This window comes from Thermobia domestica, chromosome 15 (genome assembly GCF_964235325.1).
Source record: "Thermobia domestica chromosome 15, izTheDome1.hap1.1, whole genome shotgun sequence".
Lineage (NCBI taxonomy): Eukaryota > Metazoa > Arthropoda > Insecta > Zygentoma > Lepismatidae > Thermobia > Thermobia domestica.
Genome location: NC_137468.1, coordinates 52,979,862 through 53,000,911, shown reverse-complemented (window position 1 = coordinate 53,000,911; position 21,050 = coordinate 52,979,862). Strand labels below are relative to the sequence as shown.

Here is a 21,050-nt window from a genome sequence, read left to right as displayed (position 1 = left end):
ATATATTCAATTGTATATCCAACTGAGAATGACTTGAAAGTGATTTTTCTTAATACTTATATTTTGTCTAACGGAATTTAAAAAAAAGCTAAGAAACAGACTTATTTTACTAGTCAGCCAATAAATTTAAGTTACAATTTAAAGGAAGTGAATTAAAACTAAGAAATTGAATCGATACATAATAACATGAGTTCACAAATATTTAATTTTTTCTATGTCGTTACAGAAAGAAGTGAACAATTTAGAAATGACTTCAAAAAGCCCTAAGCAACCATACATAGGATATGGAGTGGATAATCCTACACTAACAATTGAAGAAGAGCTCAGCAAGAAGTGATAATACTTTTAAGTTTATGGACAAACACGAACAAGATATGTTTAAAAAAACGTCAGTTATTGATATCTAAAATATTTATTAAAAATAAAATTTTACACTATCGTTTCACACGGGCTAGAGCTAGATTTTCTTCAAACAACATATTTAATAACGATTAATATATTTATGATGATAATTTGATAATTCATATGATATATGCTTTCCCGCGTACATTGATATTTCGTCCCTTTACGAATGCAGGAGACATCGAATTTAGAGTTTTAGCAACCTTTTTAAGATCATTTAAGTGTTTGTTAAGTGATAAACGTAAGTTAATTCAATTACGAAATATTTACAGAATTGATGACTTTGCACACATTTATTGTATTGTTTACTGTAGTTTTGTATTTCTTGAATGCTAATTACTGTTTCTTATATCAATCAATGTGTCAGAGATTGCACTGGCAATTCCATACTAAGATAACTTATAAACACTTCGCGGATTAATATGAAAGTTACGTAATAATTTAAAATGTTATAGATTTATAAACAGCAATTTATACGGTTTACAAGATATTTTATATTTAATTGAAATAAGTTCTTTTTGTATAGAACATTCCTTACCGTTACTTAATTATTTCACTTTTTGTATATATATTATAATTTGAAGTACTTTTTATTTCATCAGCGACCTTTTATTGTGCTTCGAAGTAGCACTATATCATAACATCCAAAGTTGTCAAACCTAATACTGAGTGTCAGAAGAAATAAATTTAAAAAGTCATATAGTTAAAAATGAAAAATCATAATGTCCTCCAATATACTGTAATATTAATTTACGTACACAAATAGCTTATTTGTATCTTTTCACGAGCAGATAGAAACGCCATTAGTAGTTTTATTTTCCTTAGTGAACGTTACTTCTTTTCAGTATCAATAAATATTTTTGCCGAACAACATACATTTTAATCAGAAAGAGCTTGTTTAGACCCTTCTTAAGATTAGGTCTTTTTTTAATACAGCAGAGATAGTTATTTCTCTAGTTTTAAATGTGTAGATTTTGGGACAATTCAGAAAACAAGGTATAGACAATGAAATATTTCAAGTATGTTTGAATTCATATGTTAAAAGAGATATGGCAATGCACGTAGCTAAATACATTTTAAATCTGTCGTTCAGTTCCATTAAATATGTGTAATAATTATTATTTTTTTATTAAGATTAAATGCCTCTCATTAGTTACGTAGCTTATTTGTACTATGAAGCAGAACATAAACAAATTTTATATTTATCGTATTGAGTCTATGCTGTTTTACTTACCTCTTCAAATTAAATTTTGCGAACTTCAACTGTTGTACTAAAATAAACAATGTTTAATCAAGTATGCTAACTTACGCTTGAAGTTATTTCAATCGGTTTGAGTAATAAATTCTACAAGAAAATTAACTGTGTCGTTCGTTCTATGTTTATCATGTATTCAGCTGTAGCTGAAGGAACTTTTTATTATTATTATAATGAAGAATATCTTAATAGGGATATTATAAAGACCTTAAGACTTAATACGAACCAGAATAATATAAATTTTATATGGAATACAATTTATAGAATATTGTGGACTCATAATATATTCATATATACTTATAAATTAAGAAATCCTTACATTCAAGGCCTGCGCTCATTTGACGGAACCTGATTGAATGTAGATATGCAGAAGAAGAATGTATACAATAATTTTAAACACACAATACCAGTGACAGGATATGTTTTATGCATAAACATGCTAGAAAATTGCATTTCGGGGCCACATAATGTATAATACCGCGTAGCAGTACACATGTATGTAGTTCTGTTATACATAGAATTTAAAATGACATCTGATGTCTTCTGGCAGCAGTGCGTGTTGAACGATGATTTAATACAATCTGACGTAGCCACAACGGGTTCCCTTCTATGCTGTGGGATGCTGATCGAATAGCCAGAGCGAGCTCAATATAACTCTATTGTGAAATAAAAATTCTACTTATGCGTCAAGACTATTCACAACTTTGAAACGAATGAGAGGAGAGGAATGACATCCCGGAAAATGATCTCTGCAGTACAGTAGCGTTCTACTGGTACCATACAGTGAGTACAGTGTTCAAAGACGATATCGTGAGATTTCCTCTGATTATAGGAAGTAGTTCATTGTATCTACAATGCGCTAGCCAGTGTTGTCCATAATAAATAATTGGAGTCAGCATGAACTGCTGCAGATTCATCTCTCTAAATCTGGACCACGTAGGGTACCGTGGGAAACACGAAGTGTAGGAACTCCCGTGCATAATCTGGCTTGTACTCACTAACTTCAGGCAGATGTTCTCTGGGTTGCAAGATAGATGTATCTTCCATTCTGGGGAAAGAATCTATATTTGAGAATAACACACATCCATATTAATATACAGTTTATGTATACTTCCTACATATATCGGACTAGCTTTAGGGTATCAAACTATGCTCATGCAGTACCGGGTATCGCCTGCTGCGAGATCTCTATCAAAGTCTCTGTTGTATTATTATTATTATTAAATAATGAACGTTGTTGTTATTAAATAATGATCACTATAATGTGTGGACGTCCGGGTTTTAAGATATTAGTTGATCTTTCCATGCTATCTGAATCCCTGCCACACATTTAAATTACTCTTTGTGGAGCCTAGAAGTCTTAACATCTTTAGCTAGGATACCGCTAAAATTGTTTTAAGGATCTGTTCTCGTCGACGTAATCAAATTGGATTCGAAGGTTCATATTATTTTCCTAGATATGATATCAACTGTATATTATGATCCTTAATCCGTTATTGGCATGAGATTGCTTGGCGACCGCAGTACCGCCACGGGTCTCCAGGTAGAATCAACAAGATGAACATTACGTAGGGAAATAAGTTTGATCCTTAATCTAAATTGAAAGCATGTCTAAAATCAAAATTAAATTTCATATAAACTAATGATTTGAATTGAAACACTTGGGGGATAGTACTTTTGTGGCCTTTTTCACTTTCTCTTTTTACTATTGACATATTATGACTGGAGTATGTAATCATATTTTGGAAACTCACTACAAAACATTTTCAGATAACATACATCTCCAAAATATGACCCAATTGCATAGTATTACCGGTATTTTGTACTAATATCATGTAACAAAAAAACAACTTTTAAAATACTGTATTCTTTTATTACAAAATAAAGTGAATCATGACATTGAATACTGCAAAAATATATGATTTACGATACCTTTTGTACTACTTTGTAAGCATAAAAACATATATTTACTGATTCTTATATACAAATGTATACAAATCCTTCATAAAAACATGTTTACATTTTTTTTTGTTAAAATATACAAGAAAATAACTTTCTGGAACAATTTTATCACTTAAAAGTTTTTGTGCTCTTAAAAGATAGTAATCTATAAACGGTATTTTGAGGGTAGATAAAGTAAAAGTGACTATTATTGTTATTTTTATTTAAAAAAAACTCGTTTTTTAATGATCCTTTTTCGTTTAGACTATTAAATACAAAGTCTAAAAAGGGGTTGCACCACAATTAATAATACTGTGTTGGGGATTTTTCAGAAGAATATACCATTTTCTTTTAATTATTACCACATTTAACGTGGATTCACGATGGCTTTTTTTTTTAATAGTTATGTTCATGATTCAGGCATTTTATAGAATTATTGTAGGTGGCACTAAGAATTATCGATAGTCAGTCATTTTGGTGTTAGACTTAAAACTATTTAAGTATTCCCGAAAAATTAGCCTTCCAAAAGAACTACTACTCATACAAATGGTAAAAGTGCCCATACTTGGATAAATCTCTAACTGGGCTTTTGGTACTGATTTGAGGACGCAGAAACTATTAATCTATTGCTAAACATATCTCCATTGGGTCAGGAGCAAAAATAACATCAAAATTGGGATATATATATATATATCGACTTTGAGTTAATAAATATAGATATCTCAACTTTGAGTTAATTTTTCTTGTGACACCATGGACAGATGTCTTTAACAATTCCACTTAATTCTGCGCCCTCAAATTAACATAAAAATCGTAAATAGATACGTATCTAAGTGTGGGCACTTTGCTACTCTGCTTTAAAACTATGCATTTCTTGCTATAGTTCAATATAGCAGCATAACATGGTTTATTCTAATTAAATTTGTATAAATATTATCATATCACTGTAGCACGCAACAAAATAAGTTACAGGATAGATTCAGATTACAAAATCGGAACTTGTGAAACTTAGCAATATGTTATATTAGGACTTCCATATAATTATACTTTTTTGTATTTCTACTTTATATGGTGCAATGAAAATTGATATAGTTAAAACCTTCAAATAAGACATACAATCAATCAATGGAAGCAATCAATGATTTTTTGAACAGTACTTTTCACCGAATGGCGCCACCTAGTATTGAATCAGTTTACTAATGTTCGGTGAGTTAAGTTCTTATATCCAGATGAAAAAAAAAAAAGTACTTTCCTGTTAATAATTACCTTGTAGTTAATTTTATCTTCATTTCCACTTCAAAGTTCTATCTATAATTCAAGAAGTATTGAATCTAAAAATCTAATACTTCACACTGTCAAAAAAAAAAAAAGTTTAAGGCACTTTTCCAAATGCAACACTAAAACATTTACCAAATTTGTAAATATATTAAAGATTTTATTTTTTATTTTTTAACACAGAATCATTGAGCAACAGATTTCTTCTTGCGATTTGTCACTAAGAACGTGACATTAATGTAAAACGATGATTTCTAATTGATCATGTATCCTTTACATATACTTTATTTAATTAGAAGGCTATTTTAAAAAGCAGGGCGCCTTTAGGATTTTAATTTTAAGTAGACCCGCTTCCTTGCTTATGGATACAAATACACATTTTATTGATTAATGGCAATAGGAAATTACTTTTACAGTAGTGGTTGATACTATTTGTTTAATAATTTTCTACCATTAATATAAATAGTGGAAAATATATTTACTCTTTATTGTATCTTTTAGCGTTTATATATTTTTTTAAAAAAATTGGGTAGGCCCGTGCCTACGTAGTCTACCCGCTAAAGCCGCCGGTGTTAAAAAGTTGAACAACGTGAATAAGTTTAGGACACTGGGACAACTAATATGGAAACAAAATGAATGAGAACCAGAAGTTAATTGCTGCTATTAGCTGAATGAAATGTAAGAGTCCACAAGCAACTGTAACTGCAAATATACCAGGTCCATGTATTATTACAGCGGAAAGCAGCAACATAACTATGTATTTTAAAGAGCCTGTGATGTTTTCGTTAATACAAATGTCCTTACACGTTAAATCACGTATATAGTTGTATCATTTATTTCCACTTCAAAGGTTCATCTTTAATAAGTGTTTCACCTATGTGACAATCTGTTGTTCATGCATGCAGAAAATAAGTTTTTATACTATCTTTTTGATAGATAAGTTTCCATTTTCTATTTACTTTTGTCATATGTTTGTTTGTTTATTTACAATCTACATACAATAACGAATAGCATCATAGTCCTGTTACGATTGTACTGTCACGCTCTGGATATTCATCATATCCCTTATTTACAAGGCCACCATTTTCCATCTCTTTCTTTTTCTTGACTTTCGAATCTGGCATTTCTACATCTTCTTTCTGGAAAGACACAAAGTACAAGAGAATTTCAGGAAAATTCACAATGATAATATATAATAAATACTGAAGAGTAACCCAATAAAAGGAAAATAAATAGTGATTCATCACTACTTGCATTCTGGTGTTGGGCGATGTTAAAAACTTAAGAATAGAACCTTAGTTTATTTGCAGATATAAACTTTCAGTGGAAATAACTTGAATTAGGAATTATTTTAACTGTATCTACTTACTGTGCTTTTATTCCCTTTCATGAAATGCCTCCTGATTATTGGGCATATTAATTTTGGGTTGAGTTCATCTTGATTTTGTCCGCCTGTTAGATAGCTTACAGCCATTCCTACCAACAGTACAGCAAGAAATCCAAGAGGAGCGAACAGGAGATAAGATATCTTATAAAGAGGAAATGGTTCTCCACTGGAAAACAAATAAAGATACTGTAAAATGATGGACAGTGAAACATGTCTATATACTAGCCAATAGTACTATTAGACTTTTTTGTATAGTTATTTGAATATATTATACGAAATATTATCATTATTTTAATATTATTTAAACAACTATTTATTACCTAATTTCTTATTTCAACAACTATTCATTCTTTAAGTAACTGTTCGAAAAATTGTTCGTTGGAACTGTTATTTATTACTAGAATAATAATTCGATTATTTATTTATTTGAATTATTTATAATATTCGATTATTTGTTAGGTATTTCAACATGTATTCCGACAGTTATTGACTATTTAAAAATACTTGAATAGATATTCGTTATTTGAATAAGTATCGAACAATTATTTATTAAAAAAAAATATTTGACCAATTATTCATTATTTGAATAATTAATTGAACAGTTATTCCTTGTCTGAATAATTAATTGAACAGTTATTCATTGTTTGAAACTTAATTGAACAACTATTCATTATCTGAATAATTAATTGAACAACTATTCAGTGTCTAAATAATTAATTGAACAACTAGTCATTGAATAATTAATTGAACAGTTATTCATTGTTTGAAACTTAATTGAACAACTATTCATTATCTGAATAATTAATTGAACAACTATTCAGTGTCTAAATAATTAATTGAACAACTAGTCATTGAATAATTAATTGAACAGTTATTCATTATTGTTTGAATAATTAATTGAACATTTATTCATTATTGTTTGAATAATTAATTGAACATTTATTCATTATTGTTTGAATAATTAATTGAACAGTTATTTATTGTCTGAATAATTAATTTAACAGTTATTCATTAGTATTTGAATAATTAATTGAACAGATTTTTACCATTAAAATGATTATTCGAAGTTTTGTTCTAATGATTCTTGTAATAACTATATCGAAAGTTATCAATTTCATAGATGTTTATTCGAACAGTTATTCATTATTCGCAATTGTAATAATTATCTGAATAGCTATTTATTATTTGTATAATTATTTGGCTGTTATTCATTACTGATATTATTGTTCAAACGACAATTCAAGTAAAGAATATCCAAAGGGCACTCTGTTCGAATAATTGAATGTAAAATTAATCCAATTTCAACAACGCTGTTGTCGATCTTGATTTCAGAGATAATTTTCGAACTTACGAAGAATAGGTCTCCCCTACCCTCTTTGATTATAGAAGTTATACCAGTTTATAACAATAGCCCAGTTATGAAGGGCAAACTTTACACATTTTATTACATTTAAATATTCAGGACAGTGAAATCTTGAACTGAATTATGATCAGGAAAATTGGCATAGCTACTTTAAACAATATGTCACTATTACGTAGCTTCGGTAAGAAACGTTAAACTGCAACTACTACAGTTGCATTACAGTTACACTACTTCAACCATTACACTAAATGCCATACTTAGGTATTTATTTCAGGATGATTATAATTGAGATAAGATATAAAATTACTCACTGCCAGCATTTTAATAAGTAAAGGCTAAAAGTGTAGAATTGGATTTCTGACATGTAGATTCGAAAAATAATTTATGTCAGGAAGGCGCACGAAATAGTTTCTGAATTGTAAGGTATTTGTAAGTTAACCAGAGTAACTAAACCTCTTTAATACGATCCTGTACAGTAGTTAATTGTATCAAAATAAGAATATGTTACAAATCTTTTTCACACCCTATGTAAAAATAAAGACGACAAAAATTTGTTACAACAAAGTCAACTTCCTAAATACTTGTGACTGGCAACATTGTCCGTATGATTACAAAATCAAACATATAATAAAAAATCAATTTCTATGAATTAGAAAGAGATTCAATGATAATTTCATACAGAAGTATAAAAAAGAATATCTTTTATATATGTTGTCTGTCTTTTAATATTTCGCATATTTTCTCTTTTATGAATGGTACAGTCGTGTCCAAAACAATCTTAGCCTTCCACATTGCTTTGGAAGGCCATATTCGGCAACCGTGTATGAAATATTCTAACACCTTGGGTAAATAAAGGTCTCAATTGATTAAAAGGAAGTCCTCATTTGCGTGATTTAGTTCCAACTACAGATAGGTGTGGGTGGCCAGTTTTTTTTGTTTTTGTTTTTTTGTTTTTAATAGAACTATATACGTGGAATGTGTGTAACACATTCTGAATCCAAGAACTTAATTTATGAAGCGCATTTAAACAAGGCTTAACAGTATTTTTTAATATACCAAGTAAGCGATTACAGAATCATGTTTTAAATTTTCAGTGATATCTTAAAAAAATTCAATGTTGCTAAAGTGTTTAACAAACCCTCGTAATACTCCAGAAACTTAAAATATTCAGGACCCATATTAACTTTTTTGTTTAAATACATGTTAAGAATCTACTTTTGTAGTTTTAGTTTTGTTGTGTAGATTTGAAGCACTTATAACAAAAATATACTCACAAGTTATTAATTGGTGGCTCTGAGAGTGTAAAGTTATAGGTGCAGCCGTCAACAAAGACTGGTTTCTTCGGGTGGATGATTTGATGACGGGATGATGCTACCTGAGATCCAAAACCTGACCAGCAGGTTAATGCCAAACCAACAAGAGTCCCCACGAAGGCTCCCTGAAACACAAAAGATAATCCACTCAATATAGAAATTAATTTATTGTGAATTGGATTGGTGCAAATGAAATGTCTGTTGACGTGTGTGACTTAAAACGAAGTGTGACTACAGCCACACATTTTTGCCATAGCTCAGCCAACGATTGGGCTTCATGACGAAAGTAATCTGGAGTTTGCGATGCGAAGAAATCCTCAACCACAACTTGCGCTTGTCAGTTATGTTAACAAGTGGTAGAGATGCCAGAAGAGGTGGTACAGACGTCAGAAAATCATAGTGGTGGAGATGCTTTCATAGTGCAACTCGTGGAGAGACTGGACCTTCCTTTGAGAGACTGCGTATGCGCAGCGCATTGTCCTTAAATATGATGGCACCATGTCTCTGGACCATTACCGGCTGCTTATAGTCCACAGTGATGGTATTTCCTTAACGTAGATGCCAGAAGAGGTGGTAAGACGTCAGAAAATTATAGTGGTGTAGAAGCTTTCATACTGTAACTAATGGAGACTGGGCCTTCTTTTGAGCGACATGTATATGCGCATTGTCCTTCAATATAAAACATCATGTTTGTTGACTATTGCTGGATGCTTAACAGTCAACAGTGATGGCATTACCTCGAAGTGAAAGACAAATTAGATCATTCACCAGGTCCAACATATATCTTCATAGGTACCATATCAGCGTTAACACTTTCTACGGGTCACACCTATTATAATGACTCAATATATATCACAACCATTATAATGACTCAATAATTAATATTTTTCTGACCAGAGTTTATACTTATTTATTGAAATTAAAATAAGACGTAACTGTTTCAATAACTTAACGTTATCTTCATCAGACGTTACTTGGGAGATATATTTTCATAACATTAAATTATTATTGTTTTATAATTCTAATTGTTACGTTTTTAATTTTTAATTTTTTAAAGAGTATATTAGAATAATTTTAGTTGGTTTTGTAAACCACAATACAAACATATAATCTCCAATACATTGAATGTTTAGCAAATCCTAAAACTTGTACACTGATGAAAGCAGCAAAACAAATTATTTCTTAACTTATTCCAAATATCAATTAATTCAATTTTTCTCTATTCAATATTCTATCGTATAATTTTATTTCTATTGCTTCTCTAATAGTTTTCCATATCCTCGATTTTTATCCTTCGAATCATTCTAACAATCTATCCCACAATTCATGTTTTTGAAGTCAATTTTTCCACTCATTGAACTTTCACTTCTTTCTTTCTTAATCCTCCGCGCTTCGTTCCATTTTCTTATTATTGTTCTATTTTCTTTTTCCAATCTATATCATGTCCCGTTTCTTTAGCATGTTTAATTTATATCGTTATTCTGTCTTTTAAACCTCACATCTTCCCTATGTTTTTTTTACTTTTTCCTTAACCTTTTTCCCTGTTTCTCCGATGTATATCATGTTACAATTTTTACACTTCACTTCATACACTACCCCTTCTTCTTCATTTATATCTTTCCTCCTATTTCTCGTATTCTTAAGAACTTCCAGAACTCTCCTTCCTCCTTTTCTGTATGTCTTCACCCCGTCCTTTCTTAAGTTCTTCAGTATCTCTGTCTTTCTCCAATGTTATCTATCCCGTTCAATTTTCTCTCCTTCTCTTCCTTTTTCTGTTTTCTCCTTCCCTTCCTTATTTCTTTTTCTATTCTGATTTTCTTTATCTCCTTTTTGTTATACCCATTCTTCTCTAGTAGACTGTGAAACTTCTCTATGTCTTCTTTCTTTCTTTCTTCTTCACTACCTATTTCTTCTATTCTCCTCTCTATATTCTTTATGAACTTTCTTTTTGTATTCTAATCCACATTTCTTCTTTTACCACAGTAAATCCTTGCCGCACATTCTTTGTTATACCATCTTGTAATCAATCTTTCTTCTTTCCTTTCTATTGTTATGTCTAGGTAATTTACCATATCGTTCTTTTCCACTTCTGTTTCCAAGCTTATTCCTTTCTCTTCATCTTTAACGCTTTTTACACTTTTCTAGTTGTCTCCTTGTTCCTTTCCATATTCCCAAACAGTCATCCACATATCTGCATCATTTATCCTGACCATTTACGATCCAGTTTTTATTAGAAGTGATGACCAATGCTGGAAACATCTCGGTTATTCGTTCACTAAGAGAACTGCACACTTCCGTGCACCAAGTTGATATCCGGATGGTCAGTTTAAACCTTTTAGAACTTCCGTGTCAATATGTGTGTGTAGTTGGCCGGGATATTACCAAGCTTTATAAATCTGACTATGGTAATCATTTCTGCCACACTCCTGCTGGCCACTACTGCAATTTGGACATTACTACAGTACTTAATTAATAACGTCCTTTTAAATGTTCCGGTCAATTTGACGTCAAGTTAGCCGGGACATAGTGAAGAGTAGTGGCTTTTGCTGACGACATTGCAATTATCATTTCAGCGAATTCACGAAGATAATTAGAAATTAAAGCAGAACTAGTCATTAATATCTTACAAAATTGGAGTAACAAGAGTAAACTAAGGTTATCTGCAAAGAAAACAAAGTATATGTTGTTTGGTATTCAACTGTGTAGGAATCCAACAATCAAATTAGGAACTAATACGATAAAAGGGAAACAGAATTCAAATACCTGGATATACAAATTGACGAAAAACTAAGTTTTGGACCACATATAAGATACACAGTAGACAGGGGTCATAAAGTTGCAAACAAGTTAATATCGATATCAAATACCACGTACAAACTACCAAGGAAAATAATTAAATTATATCAAGAAACTCTATTAAGTGCAACAATGGCATATGCTTCAAGCGTGTGGACCCACAGATTGTTGGAAAATAATACCTTAAAACAAAACGTCGATAGACCGCAAAGGAATTTATTAATAAGATTAAGTGGAGCATTCAGTACGACACCGCTTATTACGTTAAATGTCTTGTTAGGAGTCAAACCAATAAGTTTAATTATTAGGAAAAGAGATGCAATTTGTTGGTTAAAAAAATCAAACATGTGTAAAGTACAAGAATTATTAGGTAATCAAAGTAAAACGGTCGAAGAAATATAAAATGAACTAATAAAAATTTGGAACAAATATTTGCAAGAAACCAATGTCTTACGAAGATTGTATAATGTAATACCAAAAATTGATATTCGTCTCAAATGGCAGCACTTTGACCCCAATCCAAGACTAATACATTATCTCTCAGGACACGGGCCATATGAACAATACTTGTATAGAATGGATTTGAAGGAACATCCCAGATGCCAATGTCAAGAACTAGGCACGCCAGAACACCATATTCTATGGTGTCCCCTCTTGGAAGATCAATTACAGGAAAGAGATGACATCAGAACAAAAGAAACAGGGGAAGTTATAGCTAAGGAAGAGGACTACAAAACATTAAATACAATAGCAAAGGAATATTCTGATCTAAGAAAACAATTATATAAAAGGCAACAAGAATAAGAGAAAGACATTTTGGAAATGTGATACAGGAATAAACAAAATGTAAAAGAAAGCATAACAAGAAACGAAAATGAATGTATCAGAGTGCAAATGAGTATCTTCCAGGACCGGAGTTTTTGCTCCAGGAACGCTGGATTTCCGCGTGCCCCGGAAGAAGAGTGTGAATGTGCGCTCGACGCATCCCTGGCATTCAGCCGGATTGGAACTTCGGATGTGTCGAGCGGGTATGCACGGAAATGGGTGGTGGAAAATCGCGTAAACTTGAAAACAAAACAAAAATAGCATATATATTATATATACATAACATACACTAAAAATCCTATGCACAACGAAAAATGTAAAAGCCAACAACTCGGTAAATGTTATACAGTGTCCACCTTGAAATTTGTTCGCGTAGGTGTCAACAACCGGTCTCAGTGTTCATTGCGGCAGGATACAACTGACGAGGGCCTGCAATAAGCGTCTCCGAGTGGGTCCTGGACCTCAAGCCGTTGCACCGAGGATCAGAACCATAAAAGTTAATTGTGAAAACCGGAAATAACAAACTCCGCTTAGGATCAATAAGGAAATCGAAGTTTACGCGATCGGAGAAAAGTGTATGGGTGATGTAGTGTGCAGTGTAGTGATAGTGTTATGTTCTTTTTATTACGCTAAAGTTGTGTTTTCACACACAGGAGTGTGTAGTGCTTATTTGAGTGTAAGTGTGCAATAATGATGCTGGTGGTGCAAATATTAACATCCTCTATTAGAAGAATGCAGTAAAATTTATTTTTAAAAAAATCACACAGGAGGAAACCAAAATAAAAAATGTTAAAAAATAAAAAGAATAAAATAAAAATAGGTGGAAAGCCTATGATACAGGTGAAACCTAAATCCAATGAAGATGATAATTCAAAAATAGGTGAAAAGTCTATTATATAGGTAGAAAGCCTATTATACAAGTGGAGAGCCTATCATACAGGTGAAACCTAATCCAATGAAGAAGACCATAATACAAAAATAGGTGGAAAGGCTATTATATAGGTGGAAAGCCTATCATACAGGAGAAACCTGACTCAATGAAGATAATGATCATAAAAAAAACTAGGTGGAAAGCCTATCATACAGGCCTATCATACAGCCTATCATAGACCCAATGAAGAAGATGATAAACATACAAGAAAGGCTAAGTATGATAAAAGCAACAAGGATGAAACAGTTGAAGACTAGAGTAAGCTAAACTTGAATCGAGAATAGAATAGAATAGGAAAGTTAGAAGATGAATTAATATTAGGCAGTTAGGAGCTCATAAAATAACTTTTTTCTTTTCTTTTTGTTGATTTTGTGTAAATTTTTATTATTTTGTTGTTTCTCAGTGTTGTGGTTTCGTCCAATTTTCCAATCCCTCGTCCCTGTCCACCCTTGTCCAAATGGAAAACAAATGAATGATGAAAAAATAATAAAGCAAAGAAGATTGCAATGATGATAGCCCTGTTTCGATTAAACTTTCAGGTGCCGAAACTGAAAGTCGCGATCTGAGCAAAAAAAAAAAAAAAAAAAAAAAAGCGTCAAAATTTCAAAACTCGCTGATCTGGTTCTGAAAACTGTACGAAATTGAACTTTAATGATGGGTAAATAACGTTGTTGTTTATATTTTAAGTGTTCTGGCTAACTTGATTTTGAGTTGTTGGTATAATTAAAACCTAAGTAACGACGTTACTTATTAAGCAGTAACATTCCAATTCGAGCAGCTTTCAGCAGAAACGATTCGTATAGTCAAATTTATAAATATTAAAAGTGTCCCAGCCAAGTCGACGTATATCCTGCCAAGCTATTTAGTAATCTCATAAAGTAAACAATTCTTTGCTTTATTTGGAATGTTTTTTACTCTATTCTACTATATGAAAGCGCAGATTGGCTGTTAGCACAAGCTGAGGGTATTAAAAAACGATGTACCTTGAAAATGTTCTGAACCAGAAGAGATAAACAAAATTGGCGAGTGGAGAAGGTTAGAAAAAAAGGAAACACTTGATAATGTGTGCTCCACAGTAAATATTTTACGAATAATTCTAATGTAGCATGCATAAGACATACGAACATACTAGCTGGTCGTATGCAGATTTAGTTGTAGGGCTGCTTAAAAAAGACTATTAGACATGGGAAGAAAAGAAACAAACAAACAAAAAAATAACGGAAAACACACGTAAATGACAAATAGGATAGGCTCCACAACAAGATTTTGCTTTGATTTGGCAAGTTGTGTAAGAAAGGGGACTTTCGGGTTTAACCCCTACTTGAATAGTAAATATTTTCCCATTATGTCTTATTCAAGAAGGGGGGGGGGGGTTAAACCCGAAAGTCTCCTTTCTTACACAACTTTCTTACATTGTTTTACAATATTCAGATAAATATACAAAAATCACGGTTGTTCTGAAATAATATGAGTTTGAGTGCTTGACCTTCCTTTTAATGAAATTATGCATACGCTTTTGAATGTGGCATTATAAAGTATACATGGAGTTAGCTATTGACGATTGATAATTGCTTACCTTGGTGTTGGCAGACGGAAAGAACATTCCCAATGTAAATACTCCTAATACTGGGCCTCCAGTGATTCCAAAAATACTAATTGCAGCCTGTAATAAGAGAAAATGTAAACATTAATGCTTCTATCATATTGACATTAATGGTATTTCTTTTCCAAAATACGTTTTAAAAAGCGTTAGTAAACACCTTGTCATGACTGTAGAACACTGGTCAGAAATTGAAGAGATTCTATGTACTGCAGCAGCGCCGATTTCTGAATAACTTTGCGAGGTAGAAAATTGGGAATGAGAGTTTAGTTGAAAGATATCCAAGCAAAAGCATCCAGATCCTAAGGACGCCCGAATAAACTTTCGGTGAGAGGGCTCCATTGGCCACTGGGATCGGTGCCCATGATTCACTGTGATCCTTCGCGAAACATTTTATTTTGACGTTAGAGTTGCTATCTTAAGTATCATTTGTCAACTGAAATCATCTCTCGCCTCCAATTTCAAGTTATAAAGATAAAGGGGGCAAGACATGATTTATGAGTAGACAATTATTAACACCTTAGGCAATAAACATATTAAAATAGATAGAAGTATAATCAAATGTTTTAGTAAAATGCGCAAGGACAACGGCTATCTGGTAAGTTTTTCATATATTTTATTGTGAGTATACCAACAATTTCAACGACCCACAAAATATCTTTTTCATCTTCTTAAAGGCAATGTTCCCCCATTCCTATCTTTGCTTTTATTACTTCCAGTTTACATTTCAGATGGTCTTTACTAATATTATGAATACGTACATGTACTCACTTCAGTGGCGGATCTAGCCTAGGCCCCAAAATAATTTTAACTTATATTTAAATATTTTTGAAAGTTTATAGTAAACTCATGATATACATATTAGTCTTTGCTCTGGCTGGCCCCCTGTGTTTTAATCTTCTATATCCGCCACCGACTCACTTCTTTAATATTATATTACAGCACAGATTGACAGACTAAGACTGCCTTTGTATTAGTAGGAACTGTAACATTGCTCACCTGCAATACTCCTCCGAAGTTTTCCACAGCGAAGACTAGAGCGAAAGAGATAAGCCCATATATAATGGCAAGTACCTTAGATACCTTAGCTTGCTTTTCGTCTGCCATTTTCACTTTCCACGTCTCCTTAATAATGTCCTCCAAAAATATGGCAGCCAAAGAATTTAACCCACTTGATAAAGTACTAAAATATATTAAAAATGTATATTAAAAAAATTATATACAATTCAGAGAGTTGTATATAATTATATATTGTAGTTTAGTGTATCTGTGCAATATTTAAAATTATGTACACTAATTTTAAATTACTTTTTTTAAAGCCTGTTAAGATTAAAACTTTTTTTCTTTCATGGTCACAAAAGTGAAATGATTATAGAAAGTTATTAAGAAAAAACTCATTCGGAAGTTTAGATTTAACTTATTATTCAATCATACTTAAAAAATCTTAATATACTTCAGAAATAGTTCCTTGCTTGAATTATACTTGGAACTTTTTATTCTGATTATACTATACTTTACAGATAACTTCTAATGCAGATTGTACTTCGAATTTTCTATTGAATTTCGATCTCACTATACTTATGAAATATCTTATTATTTTGATTGTGCTTGGAACTTGTTTGGATTTTACTATACTTTACAAATTATTCTCATTTGAATTATATTTGGAGTCTCTTATTTGGAATTCACCAAACTTTAAAAATAATTCTTATTCAGATCTCGTTTGAAAGTTTTATTTACGAGTATCTATATAAAAGATAAGAAGTCCTGACTGACAGAATTTTCCAAGGATTGTTCTAATAGAATTTTCCCAGAATGCGCTATATATTTTAAATTATGCTTTATGCTTTATTTTCTAAAATTATGCTTTCAATATTAATTACTTCTGGACCCTTAGACAACCACAGCCATGTTCAAGGTACCAACCATATGTGTAAATTGCTGTAATGCTTTTTATGCTTTTGGGTTGTCCTGTTCGTCACTATGTAAATTGATTTGTTCATTAATAGATGGTACAAGTATGCAGGATTTTGCTATGTGTCTTTAATGATTCAGTTTAACGTCCTCGATTATGGCTTTTAGGCTAAGGGAAGTTTAATATTTATAAAATATCACGTGCAATGTTAGTTTTATCTGACATTAAAATAATTAAAAACCCTGCCTAAACGTTTTTATTTTCCAGAAAACGTATGCGCCGATGGCTTAATCTAGGTATATATAAGTGCCCGAACAAATATCGAGTTAAGGTGATGAAAAATGCATTTTTACTATATAAAAAATTAAGAATTTACGAATTAATGAATATAATTTTCTTTGAATTGTGTTGAGATTAACGAAAATGTCTTTTTTTTAAATTATTTTATCAATCAGGATTTATTCTGATGTGTTTAAATGAGGATTTTTATTTCTTGGTCGATTTCGTTATTTGGACGGTTTCAAACTTTATCAATGGTTATTATTACATACTACATGCCTACTGTAATATTTTCCATAAATAGAAACTTTGCTTTGTATATACTTAAACACAAACAAACTATTTGCTGAGCAAAATAATATAATCACATTTAAAAAACTACATACGTGTTACAGTTTCCCCAACTAACACTTTGGCTTCATCAGACACTATCTCACTATGATAATGTCTGATGAAACCAAAGTGTTAGTTTATCGAAAATGTAACACGTATGTATTTTTTAAATGTGATTATATTATTTTGCTCAGAAAATAGTTTATTTCTGTTTAACTACATGCCTATCATTGTCACATGGTTACATTTATCGTACTGAATAATAATAACTGCTGATATAAAAATATACGTACCTTAGAGCTGCACTAAAAATTCCTGCCACAAACAAACCGGGAATCCCTGGTATTGATCCTAAAGTATCCATGACGAACAGAGGGAACAATTGGTCGGAAGCTTTGATTAACTGCAATAAAACAAATTTACTTTGAAGTAAGATAATTAACATCAGCAATTGAAGCAAGCAAAGTGGTCTACTATCATTTGACATATAGGACAAAAATACGTTTATGTATGCGTCTCTTTCACAACTTTTGAAAAAAAAAATCCGGTTTCGATTAAATATGACTGACTATACTTTGAGACTTAAAAGTTATCCCATTGCACGAGAAATTGGTCAAGCATAGTACAATGAGTTTACTTGCAATTTGGACATATTTGAATCCAAAGATTTTGAATTAATCGATTAATTGTGACCATATTTGCAATATGTGTCCTAAGCGGCTGAAGCGTAAAACATGTTACCTTAGCAGCACAGACAGTAAACCCAACAGTAGGAAATAGTAATCTAAGCAACTGGCAACGTTGGCTCTATGTGTAAATTGACCGTTTCGCCGAGCGTTTACCAACCAACTGAATTGCCAAGTTGGCTCTACGTTGTAATTGACCGTTTCGCCGAGCGTTTGCCAGCTACCTCAATTGTCAACATTATAACTACGTTGTAATTGACCGTTTCGTCGAGCGTTTGCCAAAGAACTCAATTGCCAATGTAGCATCTACGAAAGGAATGAAATTACGATTCGTGGTGCGAGGTTGAAACTTCTGGATAAATTTCAGCAAATGATTATTTTGCCAACATATACATGTACTACTATGAGCAAAATAAATGACGCGTCTCTTTATTTTGAAGTTTTTTGAAAATATCTCCGTTTTCTTTATATGTTCGAAATTTCGGAAGGTTTCCCCAGCAGGACAGGTTAATAACAAACCCGTTTTTAATATTTGTGTTAGATATTAGCTTAAAATAAAGAAATTAGAAGCAAAAAACATTAAATCGACAGAAATCTCGAGAATTACCAACTCTGCTAAAGTGGGAAATTTTCAAGAACGCGAGGGAATTCTGCAGTTCAACACGAAGCAGCGACATCTATGTCATTGAGAGAAGCGTGGATTAGATCTACAAACGAAAATTTTAACGAAATATTTCTAGTATGTCTTATTATATGCATTATCAGCGAACTCCAAATATATGAATCTATGCTAAGTATTAACGTATAGATAGTGCAAATAGTGGAAATTACCTATGGAAAAAGACGAATTGTTAGCCCAATCGTAATGAAAAATCGTCTTTACTGTAGAACAGGTTCAGCTTACGTAAGAAAGCAAATAGCTCAGTTAGATAAAGCAACGAGTTTGTATACCGAAGGTAGACGGTTCGAATCCCGTGGAAGTACTGTTGTCATTTTTATCACTAAGGTTATTTTATTTATTTTTTATTTGGGAAAGAATTAAAATGTAACATATGTGTAAAACTCATGACGATACCAAAAAAAAAGTTTGGATATTTTGATAACAGATTTCCCTATTAAATGTTTAATTTTCTCTATAAATATTTGTCTTAAATTGAAATTGTTTTGAATTTACTACATTAGCAAAGTTGCCCGAAGGAGGAGAGCTCAAGTAATAGATATTCTACGTAAAAGCAACCTATTGTAGAATGATGATGCTTCTTACCTTCAGCACATAATCTTAACGTTAGAGAGTCAGAGAGAGAAAAATCCTGTTTTTCCTCCCCTATGACCACTCATCTTAAAGCTCTATCTATAATGATTCGTGTCACATAATTTCGGCTCTCCAAAGACATTCATATTTATTATTATTATTATTATTATTATTATTATTATTATTATTATTATTATTATTATTATTATTATTATTATTCCTGAATATGAGCCAGAGCCCACTCTGAAAAATTGCTTCTGACGTTCTGAGTGAAAGTTCTATGGGACTATTAGAAAAATATATTCCCGTTTCCTCGCTGATGGTAGAATTTCTTAAACAGTTATTGAATTACGTTCGAAAGGTAGGCGTAAATAGCGCCCCCGCAACAATGTGGCGTGGGGACCGCACAAGCTGCAAGGCCAAAAAATATACAGAAAGTACGCCGGGGCGGAGCAGGCCAAATTTTCACACGGGCAAAGTGAATTTTTGGCGCCCTTCCCCTAGTAGTAGCCTATATTTTACATTTTATCATAGTGTTTTTAATAGTTTAAACCAGGAGCGTCATTTCAGATTTTGCTTTGGGGGGGGCAAGACCTCTTGATATAAGTAAAATTTCGCGTTTTTCAATGATTTACTACTATTCTAATGATAAAATCTATATACATCTCAAACTCAGGGGGGGCAAATGCCCCTCCCTGCCCTCCCTAAATGACGCCCCTGTTTTAAACCCATTTTCAAAAAGAAATCCATTACCTAGGAAAACTTCACAAAGAATATGGCCCGCTATAAACAATACCAACTCCACCCCCTCTGGTCTAGTGGCTAGCACGCCTGCCCTCTGTGGTACCGGGTCCAATTCCCGGTGGATTACTGTTGAACGATAAAAGTGGTTCGGATTCCACTATAATTAGTATCCACATCTCCCTTGCCCATTAAGGCATAACCGTGGAACGCTAAACTCAAGCAAACAAACAAACAATACTTAATTCCCGGCACTCTTTATTCTACATGCCATCTCTCAATTTTTCGATACAGCCCCCTTAGTACTATGAAACTCTCTTCTTCCATAGTGAAATGGAAAAAGATCATATAATTGCCACTACTTTACAAGAATATAAACCAAAAACGTCAGTAGAAAGCACATTATAAAATTTACTTTTTGAGGCTCGTTTTGGTGCCCCTCTTTCTCTGGCACCCCGGGCAGTCGCCCGGCCCTTAGTCCGCCCTTGAAAGTACGGACGCATAACTAAGGACTGCGGAGGAGAGGTTAACCTTCATGTTATGCCACTGGTTTGACGTGTTTGAAATGTTCAGTAAGTGATCGGTTAGTGAAATAATTTCGACGGTTACTGATGTTTAAAGTTTAGGTAAGACAAAGCTACCTAATCAAATACATTTGATATCGCGATGTCACAATTTGATTTTTCCTCACATAAAAAAATAAAAACAATAGTAATAAAAACCCTTACTCGTACTGGGCTCCTAACTAACTAACAA

General features: G+C 32.2%; 2 protein-coding genes across 2 annotated transcripts in view; one reads left to right on the top strand and one right to left on the bottom strand.

The window, feature by feature from the left end:
* The window catches only part of LOC145671026 (sodium-coupled monocarboxylate transporter 1-like), a 96,694-nt gene extending 96,098 nt beyond the window's left edge, over positions 1-596 (top strand). Inside the window, exon 15 of the mRNA XM_081739683.1 lies at positions 227-596. Within this exon, the coding sequence (XP_081595809.1) occupies positions 227-337 (111 nt within the window). The 3' untranslated portion in view covers positions 338-596. The remainder of the gene's footprint in view (positions 1-226) is intronic.
* A 2,562-nt stretch (positions 597-3,158) lies between these two features.
* LOC145671027 (sodium-coupled monocarboxylate transporter 1-like) overlaps positions 3,159-21,050 on the bottom strand; it is a 166,288-nt gene continuing 148,396 nt past the window's right edge. Inside the window, exons 10-15 of the mRNA XM_081739685.1 lie at positions 17,909-18,018; positions 16,088-16,271; positions 15,065-15,151; positions 8,898-9,061; positions 6,243-6,426; positions 3,159-6,012 (exon numbers count right to left, since the gene is read on the bottom strand). Coding sequence (XP_081595811.1) covers positions 5,887-6,012; positions 6,243-6,426; positions 8,898-9,061; positions 15,065-15,151; positions 16,088-16,271; positions 17,909-18,018 — 855 coding nt within the window. The 3' untranslated portion in view covers positions 3,159-5,886. The remainder of the gene's footprint in view (positions 6,013-6,242; positions 6,427-8,897; positions 9,062-15,064; positions 15,152-16,087; positions 16,272-17,908; positions 18,019-21,050) is intronic.